This window comes from Notolepis coatsorum, assembly GCF_963971535.1.
Source record: "Notolepis coatsorum genome assembly, chromosome: 1".
Classification (NCBI taxonomy): domain Eukaryota; kingdom Metazoa; phylum Chordata; class Actinopteri; order Aulopiformes; family Paralepididae; genus Notolepis; species Notolepis coatsorum.
In genome coordinates, this window is record NC_140165.1 from 225,573,733 (window position 1) to 225,596,232 (window position 22,500).

General features: G+C 46.0%; 1 protein-coding gene across 1 annotated transcript in view; it reads right to left on the reverse strand.

Moving 5' to 3' along the window:
- si (sucrase-isomaltase) overlaps positions 1-22,500 on the reverse strand; it is a gene marked incomplete at its 5' end in the record, with an annotated part of 323,712 nt that overhangs the window by 112,410 nt on the left and 188,802 nt on the right. The window contains 9 exons of the mRNA XM_084309006.1: positions 824-858; positions 6,105-6,238; positions 6,576-6,714; positions 17,864-17,960; positions 18,651-18,767; positions 19,234-19,296; positions 19,939-20,058; positions 20,895-21,023; positions 22,067-22,192. Of these exons, the coding sequence (XP_084165132.1) occupies positions 824-858; positions 6,105-6,238; positions 6,576-6,714; positions 17,864-17,960; positions 18,651-18,767; positions 19,234-19,296; positions 19,939-20,058; positions 20,895-21,023; positions 22,067-22,192 (960 nt within the window). The remainder of the gene's footprint in view (positions 1-823; positions 859-6,104; positions 6,239-6,575; positions 6,715-17,863; positions 17,961-18,650; positions 18,768-19,233; positions 19,297-19,938; positions 20,059-20,894; positions 21,024-22,066; positions 22,193-22,500) is intronic.

Below are 22,500 nucleotides of genomic sequence, written 5' to 3' on the forward strand. Positions count from 1 at the left end.
ACAACGAGATACATTCATTATCATTTAACACACACATATATTAAGGTCTTGCTCGAAAAAGAGATCTTTGATCTCAAGTGACTACCTGGTAAAATGAAGGTAAAAAAAAAAAGGCTGTCAAAGTTAACACCGTATCTCGGGCAGTATCTATCAACCATCAGGAAGTATCTATCGACCATCAGGAAGTATCTATCGACCATCAGGTAGTATCTATCGACCATCAGGAAGTATCTATCGACCATCAGGAAGTATCTATCGACCATCAGGAAGTATCTATCGACCATCAGGTAGTATCTATCGACCATCAGGAAGTATCTATCGACCATCAGGAAGTATCTATCGACCATCAGGAAGTATCTATCGACCATCAGGAAGTATCTATCGACCATCAGGAAGTATCTATCGACCATCAGGTAGTATCTATCAACCATCAGGCAGTATCTATCAACAATCAGGCAGTATCTATCGACCATCAGGCAGTATCTATCGACCATCAGGAAGTATCTATCGACCATCAGGAAGTATCTATCGACCATCAGGTAGTATCTATCAACCATCAGGAAGTATCTATCAACAATCAGGAAGTATCTATCAACCATCACGCAGTATCTATCAACCATCAGGCAGTATCTTTCAACCATCAGGCAGTATCTATCAACCATCAGGCAGTATCTATCAAACATCAGGAAGTATCTATCAACCATCAGGAAGTATCTATCAAACAGAGTAAACATCAGGCAAACTTGTGTGGATGTACTTTTAAAAGACAAGGTCAGATCAATACTGTAGCAATACGCCTGCTCAGAGAGAAGATGATACTTACATAAGGGATTCCAAACATGCTGAACTCCATCATGCCTAGGAGAGGAGAGGATAGGAGATAAGAGGAGAGGAGAGGAGAGGAGAGGAGAGGAGAGGAGAGGAGAGGAGAGGAGAGGAGAGGAGAGGAGAGGAGAGGAGAGGAGAGGAGAAAACAGGAGATGAGAGGGATGAGAAGAGAAGGAGACAATGAGGAGAAGAGGTGGGAGGAAAGGAGGAGATGGAGGAGGATGTGGAGGAGAGGAGAGCAGAATCAATGCCTGTTTATTTATTAACTACAGTACAGTAACAGATGTTACCACTAGACCGCTGCTGTTGCTATGTGGCTATTGAGAAGCTTTCCACCCTTTCAGCTCAAGTTGTAATGTTTTATTTGTATAAATATTGTTTCATTGTATTGTGTATTGTATTGTGTATTGTGACGAATCTGGTGGAGACCAGACTCGCCACGGTTCAAATACAAACAAATTCAAAAGCTCCACACAAGAGCAATATCAATCAATACGAATATTTATTGAATTAAGGCAAAGATCCAGTTTGATAAGCAAGAGAATGGTCATAGACAGTCCTATGGTCAAAAACACAAAACAGGCTCGCCAACAGAAAAAGGGAGTGTTCAATACTCCTGAAGAAATTAACCGAACGAGCAAAACTGCGCCCACTCTCTCTAACACTGAGGCAGCCCACTGAGCCCAGGTACACTGCTATAATAATAATAATAATAATAGCTTTATTTTATATAGCGCCTTTCAAGAGACCCAATGTCGCTTTACATAGGGGGGGGGGGGGGGACATAACAAAGTAACAAACATAGTGGACAGACACAACATATACATATACAGTGAGAAATTAGGGGTTAAAGGCCAAGTTGAAGAGGTGGGTTTTGAGCAGTTTTTTGAATTAGTCCAGAGTTGGGGCGGTGCAGAGTTCTGCGGGGAGGGAGTTCCAGAGGGTTGGAGCTGCCACACTGAAAGCTCTGTCCCCGAAGGTCCGCAGTCTGGTTCGGGGGATGAAGAGCTGACCAGTGTCCGTGGATCGCAGGGACCGTGACTGAGTGTAGGGGTGGAGGAGGTCAGTGAGGTACTGAGGTGCCAGAGCGTGAAGGGATTTGTAGGTGAGCAGGAGGGTTTTGTAGGTGATGCGGAATTTGATGGGGATCCAGTGGAAGTGGATGAGGGTGGGAGTGATGTGCTGCCAGGGTTTGGTGCGGGTTAGAACCCTGGCAGCTGCATTTTGAACATACTGGAGCCTGGTTTTGCTTGGGACTCCGGACAGGACCCCGTTGCAGTAGTCCAGGTGGAAGGTGACAAAGGCATGGATGAGGGTCTCAGCTGTGGCGTCGGAAAGTGATGGTCGGAGTCTGGAGATATTTCTGCGATGGAAGAAGGTGGATTTGGTGACGGAACTGACATGGGCTTGGTAGGAGAGGGTGGAGTCCAGGATAACGCCCAGGTTGCGGACCTTAGGGGAAGGGCAGATGGAGCAGCCGTCTATGTTGAGGTGAGATCCCAAACCTTGCGGAGCAGTCTGCTGGTAGCATTATTTTGATTGACATTGGAGGCTTTGAAGCCAGGCCTGGTTGTCTTTTTTTGGCGTCTCTTACCATATCATTAGCCAATAAGATTCAAGCTTAATTCAATGGGGTTGGTCTTAACGGCCCGGCAGCCTGGTAGGTAGGGATTCCCAAAGGCGCTGTTTGCCTCAGCCTTGGGCGTGCTGGGCCAGAAGTTCAAGACTGAATGAATGAATGAATGAATGAATGAATGAATGAATGAATGAATGAATGAATGAATGAATGAATGAATGAAAACTTTATTTAACAGATTGCAGAATGGGTACAATACAGTACGGCTCAATACATACAATTGTTAAGGGGATGCAGACCTGAGAAAGACGTTTGTCTTGTTTCCATCAGGGTCCCCCATTTTCAATTCATATAGACATTTATGACATACACAACATACATGACATTTATGGCATAGGGACATATAGGTATTTAGTAGTGATACATTTGTGACATAGGCGGTATTCAAATATACAGTACTGTTACCCCTAGATCCTGACAGAGTATATACATATGATGGGGAGGGGACTGTACATTAGGAGGGGGTGGGTGGGTGGGAGGGGAATATACATACGGCGGGGAGGGAATATATACATGCGGTGGGGAGGAGACTGTCTATTAGGAGGTGGTGGGGGTTTTGGGCATTTACGGTGGCCAGTTTCGAATTGCAGCCTCCCGTAGGTGCTCTTTAAGGGCGGTTTTGAATGTGGGCAGGGATTCACATTCCTTTACAGCTTTGGGTAGGGCGTTCCACATTGTTGTGGCATAATTGCGAAACGTGTTTAGTCCCTTGTTTGAGCCGAATCTGGGTTTAACATGATTTGTTGAGCTTCCTCTGGTGTAGTGGTTGTGGTATTCACTGACCTTTGGGAAGTATTTTGACATGTACATGGGCACCCCGGTCGTATAGTGTATCTTGTAGACCAGGCCCATTGCAAGTTGCTGTACTCTGTCGTCTACTCTAAGCCATCCTAGGTTGGCAAAGTGGGCAGGGGTGAGGTGGGTTCTGGGGTTCAGGTCAAGTAGTAGTCTGACCAGTTTGTTTTGTGATGTTTGTAATTTTGTTTTAAGCGCCTTTGAGGTGCTTTGGTACCATGAGGTGCACGCATAGTCATAGTACCCTTGAATGAGTGCTCCTGCCAGAGTCTTCAGGGTATTCTTGTTTACCAGAGAGGAGATCCGGTACAAGAATCTAGTTCGTTGGTTGACTTTTTTTATTACATTGGATGCCATTTTGTCACAGGAAAGATTTGCCTCTAGGATGGAACCCAGGTAGGTAATTTCGTCTTTCCTTGTGACAATATTGTCACCCACTGTAACTGAGAAGCCGTCGGTCTTGCTGAGTTTGTTATTTGAACCGAAGAGAATGGACTCTGTTTTGCCCATGTGTAATGATAGTTTGTTATCAGCGAGCCATATGCAGATTTTGCCTAGTTCCGTGCTGAGGGTTTTTTCAACCTGCAATTTGTTCTTGTCAGAGACCAATGTAAGAGGAGACCAATCAAATCACATTAAAAGCTAAACGTGACAACGTCATCACCTCACGGCCACGTTCGAATTCTCTAGTAGATAGCATTGCAATCAAACAACAATAAGATTAAGAATGGAGGAAGGGGACGCCGGAGATATTATCGACTATCTTCTACTGAATTATTTCACCAAATTGACTTTTGAACAACAATTGCTCATCAAAGCAAAAGGAAGGCAGACACCACAGCGCTGCATTCACCAGGCAAGAGCCGGGAAGGGACAACGCACTTTTAATGTTGATAACTACAAGCAAACTGAATGGCTAACAGAGGAGGTTTTGTTGGAGATATTTCAAGATTCAAGAGGTTTATTTTCGACAAAGCGGCCGCAGGACTTTTCCTGGACCACCACACCACTGGATATTCTGATTTAACAAATCTGTCCAGGTCCATTGACAAGGTAAGCCTACGGTACTGCATAGCTTGCTTGCTAGTTAACCTAAAGTTATGTGACTGTGTAAACAAACGGCATTGCAGAATGGGTACAATACAGTACGGCTCAATACACACAATTAACATTACACAAGTTAACACACACAAGTCACATTCAACTGTAAATTAAATAAAGGAAACCCTGTTTTGTTGATGATAACCTATCATGTCTCCTGTGATTTTATATTACTATAGTGTAAAAGTATTGGCGGACTATTCGTTGGTTACAATAGCTATGATGTTCATAAGGTTTACAGTCTGTTGACAGTAGGGATTCCACTGTGATGTGGCTTCCACTGCCTGCCAGCCTGCCCCAGAAGTTCTAGAACAATCAAATCACATTCAAATCACCTTTGTCTTCTAGCTAGTAGTAGAGCCATTGTCAGCATGCAAAATGTGATAACGAGGATATCTGGTGATCACAATAGATACAGCTGGAGGGCGAGGCTAATCACTGATTAAATAGCTATGTACAGTACAGTAAATAGGACTATAGATTGAAATGATAGCTTCTTGCTAAATCTGGTGCACACAAATGTTTTTTGCAAATTATTGTCAGTGCACACTGTCCTTTATAAACAAAATAAACTAAACTAAAGGTGCATAAATTATGCATTACTATATTTCATCACAATATAATAGATATAGCTAGGCTACTGACATTGTGATAATGTCAGTAGTAGCTAGCTGTATCTATTGTTTACATTTGAAATGTGTATTTTTATTTTGTCACAATATTATGTGGCTTAAATATAATATTTTTTTATAAAAAAATATTCAAAAAACTTGGCATCCTCTGTTATTTTACCCACGCGACGCCACTGGGTTTGTTCAGATTTAACAAGGCAGATGATACAGTAGGTAATAAGCTATTAGGGACATCGCTGTGTACAACCACATGTTAAACCCTATTACAAGATACAGTACAAGATACAAGATTCCTTTATTGCCACACAACCAGGTTGGTGGTATTCTTGATCGGTACAAGAATTGTCTACCTTTCCTCTCTTTATGTCACATTATTACATTTTCTCATGGAACCATTATGGTCAGTGGTTTTGAGAGTTCTCTTCCGCTTTCAACTCTCCATCCCACCATTTTGTGCTTATTCGTCTCATTTATTGAATTATTTCCTGGTTTCTCGTCTTCATGTACAGGGACGTGCACAGGACTTTAGAGGGGCAGGTGCTCAAAGGCTGAAAAGGGCACTACACTTGTGTGTATATATTAACCGAGCGTGCGCGAGCACGGTTTTCAAGGGCCCTTTTCGGGCGGGGGCCCCCTTTTTATGCTTTTTGGGGGGTTTTGGTGAACAAATATTGAATATTGAACTATAATAATCAGTGCAGGAGCTCACTTATCCTTGAAAGACACTTTTATCACTGACTTAGAAGGCCCATACATCTCCATAAATGTTAAGGGGGGAGGGAATAAGTGCTTACCCTACAGACCCCAAGAAGTGCTGTATATTCTGTATTGTTTAATATAAATGCATTTTTTATTCCAATCCCGGTTTTTATTTGAGATTCCCAAATCCCATCGGACTTGACTTCTTCGTGTCCCTCAATGAGTGTAATACCAGCATTCAACTGTATGCGCCACAGCGGTTTCTATCATCATCATCACCACCCACGCTATGCATAAAATATATAGGTCCGCGGAGAGGCACGCTGAAAAAGGGCACTTTTTTGATGAGGCTCAAAAAGGCAGGTGCTCAGGCACCCCTTGGCCTCTATGTGTGCATGTGCCTGTTCATGTACCTATGATAGACTTGTACAGCTGGTCCCAGCCGGCGTGGTTGTCCCCGAGCCAGTGGCCAGCCCATCTGCCACTGGACGGGAAGGTTGACCGGGTCACGACGACGCCCCTGCTCCCCGTCACGTTCAGGAGGGCACTGGGCACAGCACACAGTAGAGACATGTCAATCATACTGGGCATTAGAATACTAATGATAATGAAACAGTATATATGATGAATACAGTTACACATACTATACACGTACACAGATTATGCACACATTATGTGCATGCACAAAATACACACATGCACGCACTCTCACACACACACACACACACACACACACACACACACACACACACACACACACACACACACACACACACACACACACACACACACACACACACACACACACACACACACACACACACACACACACACACACGTGGTCATGCACACACATGCACAGGCAAGCACACACAGGTACCGACTCGTAGGTGGGCTTGGTGTGGGACCATCCGTATAGGTTGTGTACGTCATAGTGTCTGACTGGGGTCCCATCGCTGAGGAACTGTTGACTGTTCATGCACAGTGTCTTGTGGTTCAGACCTAGATGCTTAGACTCCAGGGCTAGAGAGAGAGAGAGAGAGAGAGAGAGAGAGAGAGAGAGAGAGAGAGAGAGAGAGAGAGAGAGAGAGAGAGAGAGAGAGAGAGAGAGAGAGAGAGAGAGAGCGATACACACACACACACACAAACACACCGGCTGATCCAATTGTCACCCCAATGATGTACCATGCCAACAAGAAAAAGAAAAAAAAACACTAAAACAACAAACAATAACATTTTGATTGACGATAGAAAATGTACTTGCTCTACACCTCCACACCCACATGGGGACACACTCCTGGCAATGTCATTAACTCAATGTTACATTCCAGTCATTCATTAATGGATTGAGTCATCAGCCAATCAATCAGTCACTCACTCATGGTTAACCACTCTGCCCCTCGTGACAGCTTACAGGCATGGCGCTTTGTGTAAGACCAGTTCAATCTATGAGAGAATGCTTCACATCTATGACACTGTAGAACCCTTGTTAACGTATACCTCAACTCTAATACTGTGGAACCCTTGTTAACAGTGCCGTCTGGGAGAAATGCGAGGCCCCCCGCCCCAAAGGAAAAAATAAAATAAAAATGTATATAATTTTTTTTTAACTTTTTTTATACAGCCAACATACTCCTAAACAATAGCGCTGCCCGAGGCTGGGCACACAGATACAGTCAACATATTCTTAAATAGTAGCGCTGCCTGAGGCTGGGCACATGACACAGTCAACGCATTCCCAAATAATAGTGCTGCCCGAGGCTGGGCATATGATACAGTCAACGCATCCTTAAATAATAGCGCTGCCCCGAGGCTTAGTGGCAATGCACCTGCACAGTCGCACACCCGGCAGCAACAGGGAAATGCACAAAACACCCCCGGAACCTGACAAACAAGCCCAAAGCCAGATAGGTAGATATAGAGAGAGAAAGAGAGAGAGAGATAGAGAGAGAGAAAGAGAGAGATATTTCAAGCTGGAATATACAAGGTCTGAGGTCAACTGCCCTTGGAACAAAGAGCAGAAACCCAGACTTTACCACAGAAATGTCAAACACAGACATCATGGTCCTACAAGAAACATGGCACAGAGGAAACAGTCCTACTGGCTGTCCTGCAAACTACAGAGAGCTGTTGGTACCATCCACCAAGCTAACAGGGGTCAAACAGGGGAGAGACTCTGGAGGCATGCTAATATGGTACAAATCAGAACTAACCCACTCCATAAAGCTAATCAAAACCGGAGCTTTTTTCATCTGGTTAAAAATAAATAAGGAACTTACATCAACCGAGAAAGATAATATCTACCTGTGTGCCACCTACATCCCCCCAATTGAATCCCCATACTACAAGGAAGACAAAGAAAACCAAACAAACATATTTGACCTTACAGCTTCCTTATCCAACCTAAAGACCTCAAATAGGAAAGCGAGGAAAAATTAAAATTAAAAAATATGCATGACAAATGGTATGATAATGATTGTAAAAATCTCAGGAAGAAATTAAGGAACCTATCAAACCAAAAACACAGAGACCCAGACAACCAGAACACACGTCTCCAATACAGTGAAACACTGAAACATTACAAAAACACAGTCAGAAAAAAAAGGGACCAACATGTTAGAAACCAGCTACAAGATATAGAGGAATCCATAAAAACAAACAACTTCTGGGAAAACTGGAACAAACTAAACAAAGTAGACCACGAGGAGCTACCCATCCAAAATGGAGATGTATGGGTAAACCACTTCTCCAATCTCTTTAGCCCAATACAAAAAAATGAACAGCAAAAACACATACAAGATAAACTACAAAGCCTGGAGTCAACCATAAAAGACTACCAGAACCCGCTGGACTCCCCAATTACACTACAAGAACTACAGGACAAAATAAAATCACTTAAAACCAAGAAGGCCTACGGAGCGGATGGTATCATAAATGAAATGATCATATTCACAGACTCCAAATTCCAATTGGCTATACTAAAACTCCTTAACATTGTCCTTAGCTCCGGGATCTTCCCCAATATCTGGAACCAAGGACTCATAACACAGCTCCACAAAAAGGGAGACAAATACGACCCAAACAATTAGCGTGGGATCTGTGTCAACAGCAAGCAATTGGCATACGACTAACATTGGGATGGGAGAAAATCGGAGGAAAATGGAGGGGGAAAAAGACCAAAAAAAAAAAAAAAAAAAAAACAATACCTTGAGCAAATCACAGATTGGCTTCCTAGCAAATCACCGTACAACAGACCACATTCTCACCCTCAGCACCCTAATCGACAACTAAATAAATAAAAATAAAAGCAAAGTATACTCCTGTTTCGTTGACTTCCAAAAAGCATTTGACTCAATTTGGCACGAGGGTCTGCTGTACAAACTGTTAGATAGTGGCACTGGAGGGAAAACCTACGACCTCATAAAGTCAATGTACACCAACAACACATGTGCTGTGAGGATTGAGGGAAAACACACTTCTTCCCTCAACGCTGTGCGGTTAGACAGGGGTGCAGTTTGAGTCCAACCCTCTTCAACATATACATAAATTAACTGGCAAAAACATTGGAACAAACTGCAGCACCTGGCATCCCCCTAGCAAACACAGAAGTCAAATGCCTACTGTTTGCAGATGACCTGGTGCTGCTGTCCCCAACAAAAGAAGGGCTACAACAGCACCTTGACCTTCTGCACAAATTCTCCCAGACATGGGCACTGACAGTAAACCTAAACAAAACTTATAACTTACTTAAAATTATGATATTCCAAAAAACAACTAAAACACAAATTACTCCTAGACACAATTTCCCTAGAACACACAAAAAACTACACATATCTCGGCCTAAACATAAGTGCTACAGGGAACTTCAATCAAGCTGTGAACGACCTGAGAGACAAAGCAAGAAGGGCTTTTTATGCCATAGAAAGGAACATCAAGTTAGACATTCCAATCAAAATCTGGCTCAAAATATTAGACTCTGTCATAGAACCGATTTCCCATTATGGTTGTGAAGTCTGGGGCCCACTTGCAAACCAAGACTTCACCAAATCGGACAAACACCCAATTGAGACTCTGCATGCTGAATTTTGCAAATCCATTCTCCGCACCCAACGGAAAACGCCAAATAATGCATGCAGAGCAGAACTAGGAAGATACCCACTAATCATCAAAATTCAAAAAAGAGCATTCAAATTCCACAATCACCTAAAATAAAGCGACCCAGACACACTCCACAACATAGCCCTCACCCACAGAGAGACCCTCGATAGATGCCCACTCAGCCAGATGGTTCTGGGACTCTGCTCACAAACACAAGCAGAGCCACCAGACAGAAACCACACTGGACTAAATCAAATTATAAGAAAACAAAAAGAAAACTATCTGACACATTGGAAAGAAACAACCCAAAACCAGAGCAAATTGAAATGCTATTTGGCCCTAAACAGAGAGTACACAGTGGCAGAATACCTGAGCACTGTGACTGACCCAAAACTAAGAAGATCCTTGACTAGGTACAGACTCAGCGAGCACAGCCTAGCCATTGAGAAAGGCCGCCATAGGCAGACCTGGCTCCCAAGCGAAGACAGACTATGCACCCACTGCACACAAGATGAGGTGGAAACCGAGCTCCACTTCTTAACAACCTGCCCACTATACCAAGACATCAGAGACATATACTTCCCACAAATTGCAAACACCCAAAGAGACTTTGAAAACATGGATAATAACTCAAAACTCCCATACCTACTGAGAGAAATACAAGAATGTGCAAACACAGCAGCAAGATTTGTGAGCTGCTGTGACAAGAAAAGGACATCCAGCGGAATGCAACCACCATAAATACTGTACAAGAAATTCCGTCTGTAATGTACTGATTTCTTTTGTTTTCTCTGTTTGATTGTTTTGTTTTGTTTGGCTTTGGCAATGTAAACGTATGTTTCCCATGTCAATAAAGCCCATTTGAATTGAATTGAATTGAATTGAAATTGAATTGATATAGATAGAGAGAGGGAGAGAGAGCGAGATAGAGAGAGGGATAGAGAGAGCGAGAGAGAGAGAGCAAGAGTGAGAGAGAGAGAGCAAGAGAGAGAGAGCGAGAGAGAGAGCAAGAGAGAGAGCTAGAGCGAGAGCGAGAGAGAGAGAGAGAGAGAGAGAGAGAGAGAGAGAGAGAGAGAGAGAGAGAGAGAGAGAAGAGAGAGATATAGATAGAGAGAGGGAGAGATATCCATGGCGGGAACAGAGGGGACCACACCAAAAACTCACCCTAACGCAGAGTCAGGTCCAAGAGGAAGGAGACGACCGTGGAGAAAGTTCACCAGTCCCATCATGATATTGTCCCCCCCGTTGGGATGAACCCGGGAGTCCGCTCCCAGTCCATCTGCCACACGTTAGCACCCGACAACGTAGCCAACGCTAGCTAGCTGGCGTTAGCTAACGCTAGTTAGCTGTCCCTGCCCCCAGCCAAGCTACTAGCCGACATAGCTATAGCCTGACTGAAGGTTCCAATACGCAACAACTTTCATCCTCAGTCCATCCGCCGAACGTCCTCCCCGTCCCGGCACAACCCAATCACCACACCCGGTACCGACAAGCCTGGGAGAAGGCTGAGGCTGAGGCTGAAGGCTGACGATCCCAAAGGCTGTGAAAGCTCGTCACAGACTGAGCTTCTTCCCCTCAGCCGCCAGGCTGATCAATGCCTCAGGTCCCCCCCCCCCCCCTCTGCCCCCAAGTGACACTGGCACAATGACACTGACTGCACTGCACTAGTCCTTACTGGAACTCTGCACTCTTCACTTTATATATATATATGTATTTTATTGATTAATCATCCACTGCACTGTTTCTTGTCCTGTATCTGTGTTGGTGTTGTCGTTTACTGTGAAAAAAGAAAAGAAAATGCATACACTGTATTGCTGCAACAATTACCAATGTGTTTTTACACAAATGGCTCAATAAAGGAATCTGAATCTGAATCTGAACGGCACGCGGCGCCATCTCCTCCGCTCCGATGCTGCACATCTGGTTCTCATGGCCAAGACATCCACTCGGTCCAGTGGACAGCGCCGAATAGACCCTGTACCTGTTAGTCCTCCCACCCCACGATGCTTTGCATAAAAGTAATTGAATGAAACCAATAGTATATCTGCAGAGCCGCGGAGCCCGGAACACTATTCTACAAACGTGTCTAATGTGAAATATATAAGCATGTAAGCAAAACTAGATTTTAGGTCTGTGATGGAAAGTGATTGTTAACATTCTATTTATTTTCATTTTAATTAAAAAAAACTTGCGAGGCCCCCCTTCCCGCGAGGCCCTGCTTGTTAACATACCTCAACTCTAACACTGTGTAACTCTTGTTAGCATACCTCAACTCTAACACTGTGTAACTCTTGTTAGCATACCTCAACTCTAACACTGTGTAACTCGTTAACATACCTCAACTCTAAAACTGTGTAACTCTTGTTAGCATACCTCAACTCTAAAACTGTGTAACTCTTGTTCTGTATCATTAGTGGATCCGCTCGGCATCACTCATGCACTCCCTGAATAAATTCCACAAATGTACCTTTAATACCAGTATTAGTCTGACCACACCCCTCGTTAGCTTACCTTCATAAGCAGGTGTGTGGTCACCTGCTCTCCTCCTTCTCGCTTTCACCACAAGGAAGTTGCCTCGGTAGTACCCCACTTGACGTGTTGTTAAAGTTGAAAAGAGTTGTGACGAGTTTACATTGTGCTTAGTTTTTTTCTTCTCTCATAAATATTCGATAGAAAAGGCTAAGTCATAATGTATTCTTCGGAGAGTAGACCTGCTAGACCTACTCTTCACCAGCGGTTCTCCATTCCCGCCTCCGTCGTGCGTTCTGGTGCTGGGCTGTTGCCACTTTCGTGGTTGCCGACCCAGCCCAGGAGACAGCCGGTGGATAGTTTGTCTCTCCGAAGAGCCGAGGAGTCGGTGCCGTCGCTCCGGCGATGGCCTGATCTCGACTCTGGTTCCTCTGGTTCCAGGGAATCTCCCGTTGGTGAACGGCCGGTTGTTTTGGAGCCGGAGGATTTGCGACGCAAACTTTTCGCGTCTGCCCGTTCACGTCGCAAGATGGTGGCATGCAGGCGCGAACGGCCTGGGTTTGGGGACTTGCTGGAGACCAGCGAGGATGCGTCCGGCTCTGGATTTCCGATGGAAACTGAGGACTTCATGGAAGAGTCGGACGGATTCTTGTTTGAAGGTCCTGTGGAGGAGAGTATCCCTCCTGTCCAGGAAACACCGGAGGGGGGAGAAATGGCTCCGCGGGACGCCTTGTTCGAAGATGTCGAGGAACCACCTTGGCCTCATCAGCAGGATGCCCTACTATCGGCCAAATCAGACTGTGGCTCCTTGACCAGTCGCAGCCTGCTGCATGTGAGGGATGCGGGTTCGGTGGAGGAGGGTCTGCAGGGGGAACTGCAGGCTTTGTTTCCCGAGCTCATGGCGGTAGCCGCCGCCGCAAACGGCGTGCCGCTGCCGCTGCCATTGCCTGCTCCTGTCCCTGACGATCTCATAGGTCATCTCTGGCAGCGTCACCCGGTGAGAGGGGCTGATGTTGTCTACCCATTTTTCCCCTCAATGGGGACCTATGTTCATCAGGGTCAGGCGGTGTCTCACATCATGGGACTTACCCCCACCTACGTACCAGTTATGCGGGTGTCGGGGTTAGTCAAAGGTATGAGGGAGGGCGTGCCTCGGCTTGATAGTCCGATGGCCGCTCTCCTTCTGTCCGGATGTGGTGTGGGAGCCCTTATGCAAGCCGGTCCTCCATGGAAGATCGGCTAGGCGATTGGCATATTGGGGTGACCAGTCATTTATCGCTGGTACACAATCGCTGGCTGCGGCGTCTAACATCGCCCACCTAGCTAGATTTGTATCGGGGATTATGACGGGCGGCATGGATCTGACCGAGGTAAAATGCGATCAGATCACCCAGGCGGCAGGAGCTGTCCTGCACCTTACCCAGGTGCTGGCCATGGGGAAAGTGCGCGCCCTGGCCACCCTAAGCCAGCGCCATCTTTGGCTGGAGCAGGCCCGTGTGCCAGAGAAGAAGAGAGCCCCTCTTCTGACGGCCACCCTCTCTGATGCTGGTCTGTTCGGGAAGGCCCTGCGGTTGATGACCTCAATGTGCAGAGAGATGGCAGAGAAGAGATCCATTCTTCAACCCCATTTTCCACCTCCCGTCCTTGCCGGTGGAGTCAGAAGGCTTCCACGACGTTGAGCTGCCTCCGTCGTCCCTACCACTGCCTCTACCGCCGCTGCTGGCCCCTCCAAGAATGCCAGGAGAAGAGACGGCGCTTCTGCTACCGCCGGCCCATCCACGACCGGAGGAGACGGTAGGGAACGTCGAGACCAGCAGACAGTTACCTACCGTCCCTCCGGGGCTCCTCGGGGTGGCAAGACTCGAGCGGCGCGAGGTGGCAGACGCCGCTGAGTGACTTTCTCCCTCTGTGTCCCCTCTCCTTTACACCCTCCCCGGCCCCTTTATGATTGTGTTTTTGTGCCAAATTATACAATAAAAAGTTCCCCGATATAAGGGGGACTATGTTTTTGGCCAAACAAACTGTGTGTTTCTTCAACAAATCATATGGTGGGGTTGCGTAAATATGAATCTGCACTTTTACGTTGTGAGATGAGTCGTGTTGTGTTACGAGATTAAGCAAGGTCTGCAACATACACTCAGTCGTAGGAGGTTCTATTAGCCTGCCGCTCCACATGCAGGTAGAAACTGGTGGTATTCCATTGCTTAAACAAAGTATATGTGTCCCACAATGCTGTTGTGTTAGTTGCAGTAATACTCGTACACACACGTTCCACGGCCTAGCCGTTACTCTCGGTCAGCGTTTTTGCTATGTACGACATAGTCAACGGGTGTAGGATTCACACGCATGCGACTTGTTTTGTTGTAAATCCTGTTCACATTTTGTGGGTAGCGGCCATTGTATTAGCTTACGCTATACATTAGCATTTCTACCGGAGGTTTCAAAATGCTAGTTGTTTTTGTGTGTAGGGAAAGAAGGGTTTTTTGTGAGGGGGTGTCGAATAAACCCCTCCTTCCCACTTGATTGGTTTAGGAGATTTTATCTCATTCTGCTGAGCCAGTCAGGGCCGAGCCGTTAGGACGTCTTGGCAGGGGGGGGAGGGTTATCCTGCCGACTCCTATTACAAACAGGAGCCGTGTGCAGGGTTTCCCCCGTCATAGCGATGTTGCTATGGCGACGCCTTCCATGAGTTACAGAGTGTGAAGGTGTCGAGTTAGAGCGTAGGGCTTATGGGTCTGATACGCTCGATTTATGTGTAAACTTGAGTCAGTTGGTCACGTGACTCACAGTTGGCATGTCTTTTTCATGACTACGACTCATGTGGGAAGGTTTCTGGGAAGGTCCGGTCTTTACTCTTTGACAAAAGGAGTGACTGGATGTAAAAACATGTAAACAGTTTCTTACTCCCAGCTGTGCAGTTGGGTTCATACGGGTGATGCTTCTTCTTTATTATTATAAAGAGTTGGATGTGTCTATATGAATTGGAAATGGGGGTCCCTGATGGAAACAAGACTAACGTCTTTCTCAGGTTTGCCTCCCCTTAACAATTGTGTATTGAGCCGTACTGTGTTGTACCCTTTCTGCAATCTGTTGGTTAAAGTTTTCATTTATTCATTCATTCATGGAGTTGGTTGCATCCCGCCCCTCTTGTCGTTCCCCTGGGCATCTTGGGGATTCAATAAGATGGTCTAAATAGCCTATTATTGATGTGGATATGCCCAACGCACACATAGTGCTAGCTCAGGATGTTCTGTTGGACATTAGGTAACTGACTGGCGTGCCTTGGTTGCTTGGGGTTAAAACAGCGTTTTTATAAAGCAATTGGGATGGGGGTTTTCCTCTTCCGACGACCTGTGTGGTTGTCGACGGGTTCTCGTTCATATCAGGGGATGATAACGGAATGGATCTGAACATGTGTGGAAGGGTCTCACGCCCTGGGGGTGGGCCGCCGGGCGCGGTTCGCACCGAAACGTCTGAGTGGCGCCTTCTTTTTATGTTTAAGATCAACACGCATATCTGCCCCTTCTCCTGGAGTTGGCAGGTCGGCGTGGTTAGGGCACGGGACTGGTTCTGGTCACGCTGGTCCAGATCAGTTAAACCTGTTGTCCGCCGGGGATGCAGATCTGCTGTTCTGGTACCCTGAGGGACTCAGGGGAAAAAATGCTAGGTCGGTCCGGGTGTCGCAGGGTTAAGCGCTATGGAACCCTTGTTGGGTACATTGTATTCTACACTGTCGTAATGGCTTATGGCCGTACCAACCTGTACACGCCCGATCTCGTCGGCTCTCGGCCGCCACGCAGGTTGGTCTTGGTTAGTACTTGGTTGGGTGACCTCCTGGGAATACCAAGTACGGGGTGTTGGGGCTGGTTTTCCATTCTTGCGCTCTTCTCTTACGCGTGGCGAAGAGGGGCCTGTTGGAGTGGTCTTTGACCTCCTCCGGGGACCCTGTGCTCCCCGTATCACCGGGCCCGGTCCGAAGTAATGTTTTCGTTGACCCCAGGCCCGGGATAACCCTGTTGGAAACTGGAACACGGTTACTGCGGCAGTGCCGCAGGTGTGTTTTGGAGTTTTTTCCTGGGGGGTTATGGGACCAACCACTGCATAGGGTAACGACTGGGTGGTTGGTTCTCTGGTGTGTTGGGGCAGTGTCAACTCCCGGGTTAACCGGTTGAGGGTGCCCCTGCACGTTCATGACGTCTGCCAATCGTGTCAGCCTTCTCTGCCTCCACCCCTCTGGGTGGGGGTTTTTAAATGGAGGCTTGGTCATGCAACAACGCCAGCATGCGCCCCTTCCACCGGGGCGGCTGTGTTCAGCTGTCCCCTCTGGCGCCTGTCTCGTCCGCAGTCTCCAGGCTCGGGTTAACAGCCTGTTGCCTGGTCTTTTCCCCGGTGCACTGCCTGCTTCCGTTGGTTATCCTTTTTTGTGTGCTTACGGCCATGCTGACTGCCTGTTCTGCAGGGTCAGTGTGCCAGGCGGTGTACTATTGGGGGGACAGGGCCCGCTCGGCTGAGGGGCCTTTGTCCGAATACGCTGGCGATGTGGGGGGCGGGGTCACTAAGTGCCCACCTGGTGGGGTCTTGATGCTGGCATCATGGACTTCTCCGGGCCCCCGTTCCAGGGGATCCAGTCCCTTTGGTGGGTCTGGGTCTTCCTTCGCGCTCCGCTGCTACGGCCTTGCCACGGGGTTGGGTTTACCCTTGACCCCGTGATTCTGGGGGCAGTAACGAGGTTGTTCCCTCCGTTCGTTCCCGGGTGGCATGCGGGTTGTGCGTGTGTGTAGTCGTGGGGTCAAGCCACGGTCTGCTCACCCTGTGCGTTGAGTTGCTTGAGTGCCTCTTCGCACGGTCGGGTCCGTCGCCCTCCCGGGAAACCTCTAATAGGGGGGGGTGCCCTCCATTAGGGGGGGTCGGGGGGGCTCGGCCCTCCCTGTTCTGATGGTTGTGGGGGGCCTTCAGCGGGGTGTATTTGTCGGCCGGTGGCTCCGCTCGGCCTCCCTATGTGCATGAGTGATGTCGAGCGGATCCACTAATGATACAGAACGTTAGGTTATGACTATAACCAAGTTCTGTTAATTAGTGGTGACGCTCGGCATCCGACGCCGCTGCAGCCCTTGACCTCACCTTGTGGTGAAAGCTTGGGAAGGAGGAGAGCAGGTGACCACACACCTGCTTATGAAGGTAAGCTAACGAGGGGTGTGGTCAGACTAATACTGGTATTAAAGGTACATTTGTGGAATTTATTCAGTGCGCGTGCACGTACGCGAGGGAGTGCATGAGTGATGCCGAGCGCCACCACTAATTAACAGAACTTGGTTATAGTCATAACCTAACGTTAGCATACCTCAACTCTAATACTTTGTAACTCTTGTTAACATACCTCAACTCTAACACTGTGTAACTCTTGTTAACCTCAACTCTAACACTGTGTAACTCTTGTTAGCATACCTCAACTCTAATACTGTGTAACTCTTGTTAACATACCTCAACTCTAACACTGTGTAACTATTGTTAACATACCTCAACTCTAACACATGTAACCCTTGTTAACATATAACTCAACTCATATTATATGTGTGTGTATTCTATATGATTGTATTTGTCTTACGTGGCATATAGGGAGGATTCTCCAAGATGGGGGAACCAAGACACTGAGTCTGTCCTCCAACTGTCCCGTGGACAAAACTGGCAGGCTCATTCATGTCCTACACACACACACACACACACACACACACACACACACACACACACACACACACACACACACACACACACACACACACACACACACACACACACACACACACACACACACACACACACACACACACACACACACACACACACACACACACACACACACACACACACACACACACACACACACACACACACACACACACACACACACACACAGAGAGAGATAAGGGTGTAATAAGCTTAATAGCATTTCAGACATTTAATTGATTGATTAAATCTTTTATTTTCGTGTCATGCTCACAAAGTGCCCAACCCCTAAGACACCAAAAATACTGTTGCAGTGTTCCATTATTACATTACACATTACATTTCATTATCTAAATATTGTTTACATGAATACAGATTATAGCTCGGTCTTAAACAGAGTATTCTGCCTTCTCTCCCAAGCTTGCCCAATACAATCTGCTACAAAAAAAGTTCCCTTCCAGAAGCACAACTCAAGTTGTTCAAATGCTTCCCGCTCAAGAAAATCTACATAAATGGAGGATGTTTTATTAAAAAGAACTTCCCTTACGTCCTCATAGGCAGGACAGTAAAACAAAAAAATTACCTCATTCTCAATTTCACCTACTGTAGCTCACACACCAAACAAAGTCTGGCCTCCTCTGGGTTGGCGTGCAAATGCATGTACTCACAATCCAAAGGCCATCGAACTTCATGATGTTCTCGTAGAAGTTCTTGATCTCTCTATGCCACCACGTCGCGGTGCGGTCCCGGAAGAAATCCGGGAATGCTGCGTAGGACCTGAAGAGCTGGGGACAGGTTTAGATACAAGTCAGATGACCAAACTCCTGAACCTGAATTTGAATTTGATTGGCAATACTTTAATACATTTATATCAACCATGAAGACTTGACCAGGCGCATGATTAACCTCTCCGGGTCCACCACAGTACCAAGACACTCCATCAGTGTTATGGTTTGTAATGCGACCCCAATTGCACGACACAGACAGGTAATCAAGGTAGATGGTGGTAACAAGAACGGCCCGACAAGGAGTGGAGGGGAGTCTGCAATACTAGTACTCTCCCGAGCTGATCGCAAACTCCCATCAGGTGCGTGAAGGAGAAAAACGGCACGCCCCCTCGTTGGGCTGCATGCAGGATTCCTCCAGCCCTCACAATCAGTGCAATTTGAACAGGTGCCCTACCCCCATCCCCCACTGGGTGACTTAGCCTTCAATAGATTAGCCTTCAGTGGAACCCGGGGCGTGTTGTACCTCTACTTGGGTGTCCCAGTCCAGAGAGTTATCCACTGTGATGTTGGGGCGATCAGGCCACACCTAGAAACAAAATATGAAACAAGTTATGCATTACATCAGTGGTATTTAGCTTGGCTGCCCTGTACTCATACACCAGTCCCAAGAAAAAAACAGTCATCTACTTCAGGGTGAAGCCGTTTTTGGGACGTGACAAACGTAGGCTACCATGACATAACATTTTATGAGGGCAGGGGTAATGCCTGGCACACACTAGGAGATAGGCACTTCCCATGGTCGGATTTTGAAATGGACACCGCCATCAATGTTTGCCTTAAAAACTACCTGTAGGACTGGCCTGTCTCTTCATTTGGACCCCTGGAAATATTAGTAATAGTTTTTGTAAAGTTGTGCATCGGGAGAAAAGAGAGAAAGAAAAAAGGCTTGCAATTTGGAGTTTTCTTTCCTATCTCGGCTGCTCCGTGACCAGCAAGGTCTCCCCTACATTTTCCAAATCAGTTATGCGTGCGCTTTTGGAGACCTATTTCAGAATCTCAACCCGAGACGCGCCGCCTACGACTCTGGAACACAGCATTCCGTCTAAATGCACACACTGTGGTGGCACTGTGTGTGGTTCAGTGTAAACAAGCTAAACTGGCAGTGTGAGTCTTCTTTGCAGCATTGTTGCAGGATTTCTGTGTAAAAAAGGCTTCTCTCTCTCCGTACCTTTCCCCAGACGATGTCATCACTGAGGTCTTTGGGCCATTTGATGAAGACATCGTCCTCTATGCCGCGGTCAAAGGCAGGATATGACCCTGTCGTTTCATTACCTGAGATGGCGGGGTCCTGCAAATAAAACACACACATTTAGCTTTCCCCAAAATCACAGTAGACAATTGTGGCACCAAGAATATTGATCTTAAGAAGTTGGTCAATAGTCTAGAAATATCTCGAGTTTTTAAGGTGCTATAGATTTTTTATGTAGACTAATACTTTTTAAAGAATAATACATCCACAATATTGCTTTTTCCCCCAAAAAATTTATTTATGAATTTATAATAAAAAAATATTGTGCAGGTGTCCCATCCCTATGTCCCCCTATTTCTCCATGTGGAATATTCCTGATTGGATAAACATGCTGCTAGTTGAGAGGTCCGTGTAAAAAAAAAAAAAATACAAAGATAAAAAAGGCGGGTTGCTCTTTCATTACCCTTCTCTTTTTCAACTTAAAGTTGAACCTAAAATATGTTTCTGATAACTAGTCTAAACTAATTTGTATAAATTAGTTTGACAGTTTGATCCGAACTTGGCTGGATGGTAATTACAATAATTGCATTACCCTATGTAAATAGTAAATTGGCCTGCATTCATATACTGTAGCGCTTTTATCCAAAGCACTTTAGAATTGATGCCTCACATTCACCCATTCACTCACACATCGATGGGAGAGGCAACCATGCACCTGGCACACATCACACTACAGAATGGCTGAACGGCTCATAAGACAGGGATTGATGTCAGAGACCTGATTGGGAATTTTGCCAGGAACGTCGGGGGAAGTTCAGGAACCCCCTACTACTCTTTGCGATAGGTGTCCTGGGTTCTGTCAGGACCTCGTTTAGCGTCCCATCCGAAGGACGGAATAGACTGACCTACTGTAGACTAACTGATCATATCATTACCAGGATGAAGATGAACCTCATGTGCTCTGCTCTCATGCTGTCCACCAGGGCAGGTAGACCCTGGAATTCCTTGTCCAGTTTGAAGTTTAGCTGACGCTCCATGTAGTCAATGTCAGCATACTGGACGTCCTAGTGGACAAAGTATAGCCAACAGATGACCGCCATGTGCATCATAATGTACAGTCAAATCACATTAAGTTAGTTAAGACGCCATTGATGTAGGAGTGATGTGTGTGTGAATTCAGCACACTGTCATGTACACATGTTTCCAAACAAGAGCCTACTACTGTAACTTCCAGATGATCAAGAAGGTTTTTGCTTGACAATCCCATTTTGCTGCAATACGATTATTGGAATGAAGTGAAAAGACTGAAAACGTTATGTTATTTTATTGCACACAAAGTTTTCCACTGGGGACATCATTTGCAGTTGAAAAATGATGTGGCAGTGGAAAGAAAGTATTTTTACTCAAGTACAGCACTTAAGTAAAATGTTTAGCTACTTGTACTGTACTTTACATGAGTATTTACATTTTAGTGAACTTTATACTCCATGACATTTCAAAAGCAATATTGCACTGTTTACTCCTGACATCTGCACCCATCAGTTACTAGTTACTTTGAAGAAAAATATATTGCATAAAAAACATGGCAAGAATGTATGAAGATTATATACTTTCACATTTGAAGCCTGACAACTTCAAGAGAACGAAAACAGAGCAGCATAACTGGACAACATACCACTTTAACATAATCTTTAGAGGTCAATGGATCGAGAATTGAACGTTCCCGAGCACTGGAATACACAAACACCATGTAGAATGTAGAATTTTACTTTAGATACTTAAGTACATTCAATAGCAAATACTTCTCTACTTTAGCTTAAGTCGAATTTGAATGGATGAATTTTACCAGAGTACTCAATTATCTGGGTATTTTTACTTTTACTTAAGTAAAGGAACTGTGTACTTCTTCCACTAGTGCAATATTGTGACTCTAGTATGGTGATACTATTGTATCGTGGGGCCTCTGGTCTGATTCCCACCCGTAGTATGTTGCTGGTTTCCAGTTGGTCATTGCTGCTGTCCGTCTCGGTTGCCTCTACATATATAGCCTGTGCTCCGTGTATTTGAGCTCAACCTCGTCAGGGGGTGCTGTCAGCGGGGGACTTACGTAGGGGATACCGGCTGCCTTCATCTCCTTGTACAGATCTTCTATCTCTGTGTCGTTGGCATAACCATAGCGACAGAGTTGGAACCCGAGCGACCAATAGGCAGGTAGAACAGGACGTCCAATCAGCTGTCAGGATGAAACGGTAATATATAAGCATAGTTCAGCGGAGGAGAAAAAAAGTTTTTTTTGTAGAAAAAAGGGGACAATGTCCGTAAAGTGTTTGTTTGTTTATTTGTGACTGTGTGTGTGTGTTTAGATTGGCTAGATGAGAAAGCAATGAAGCGAGGAACTCCCAGCTGCTCCAGTCCATCAACAGGGGCCCAGAGCCAGACAACACACACACACACGCACGCACACACGCACGCACGCACGCACGCACGCACGCACGCACGTACGCACGCACGTACGCACACACACACACACACACACACACA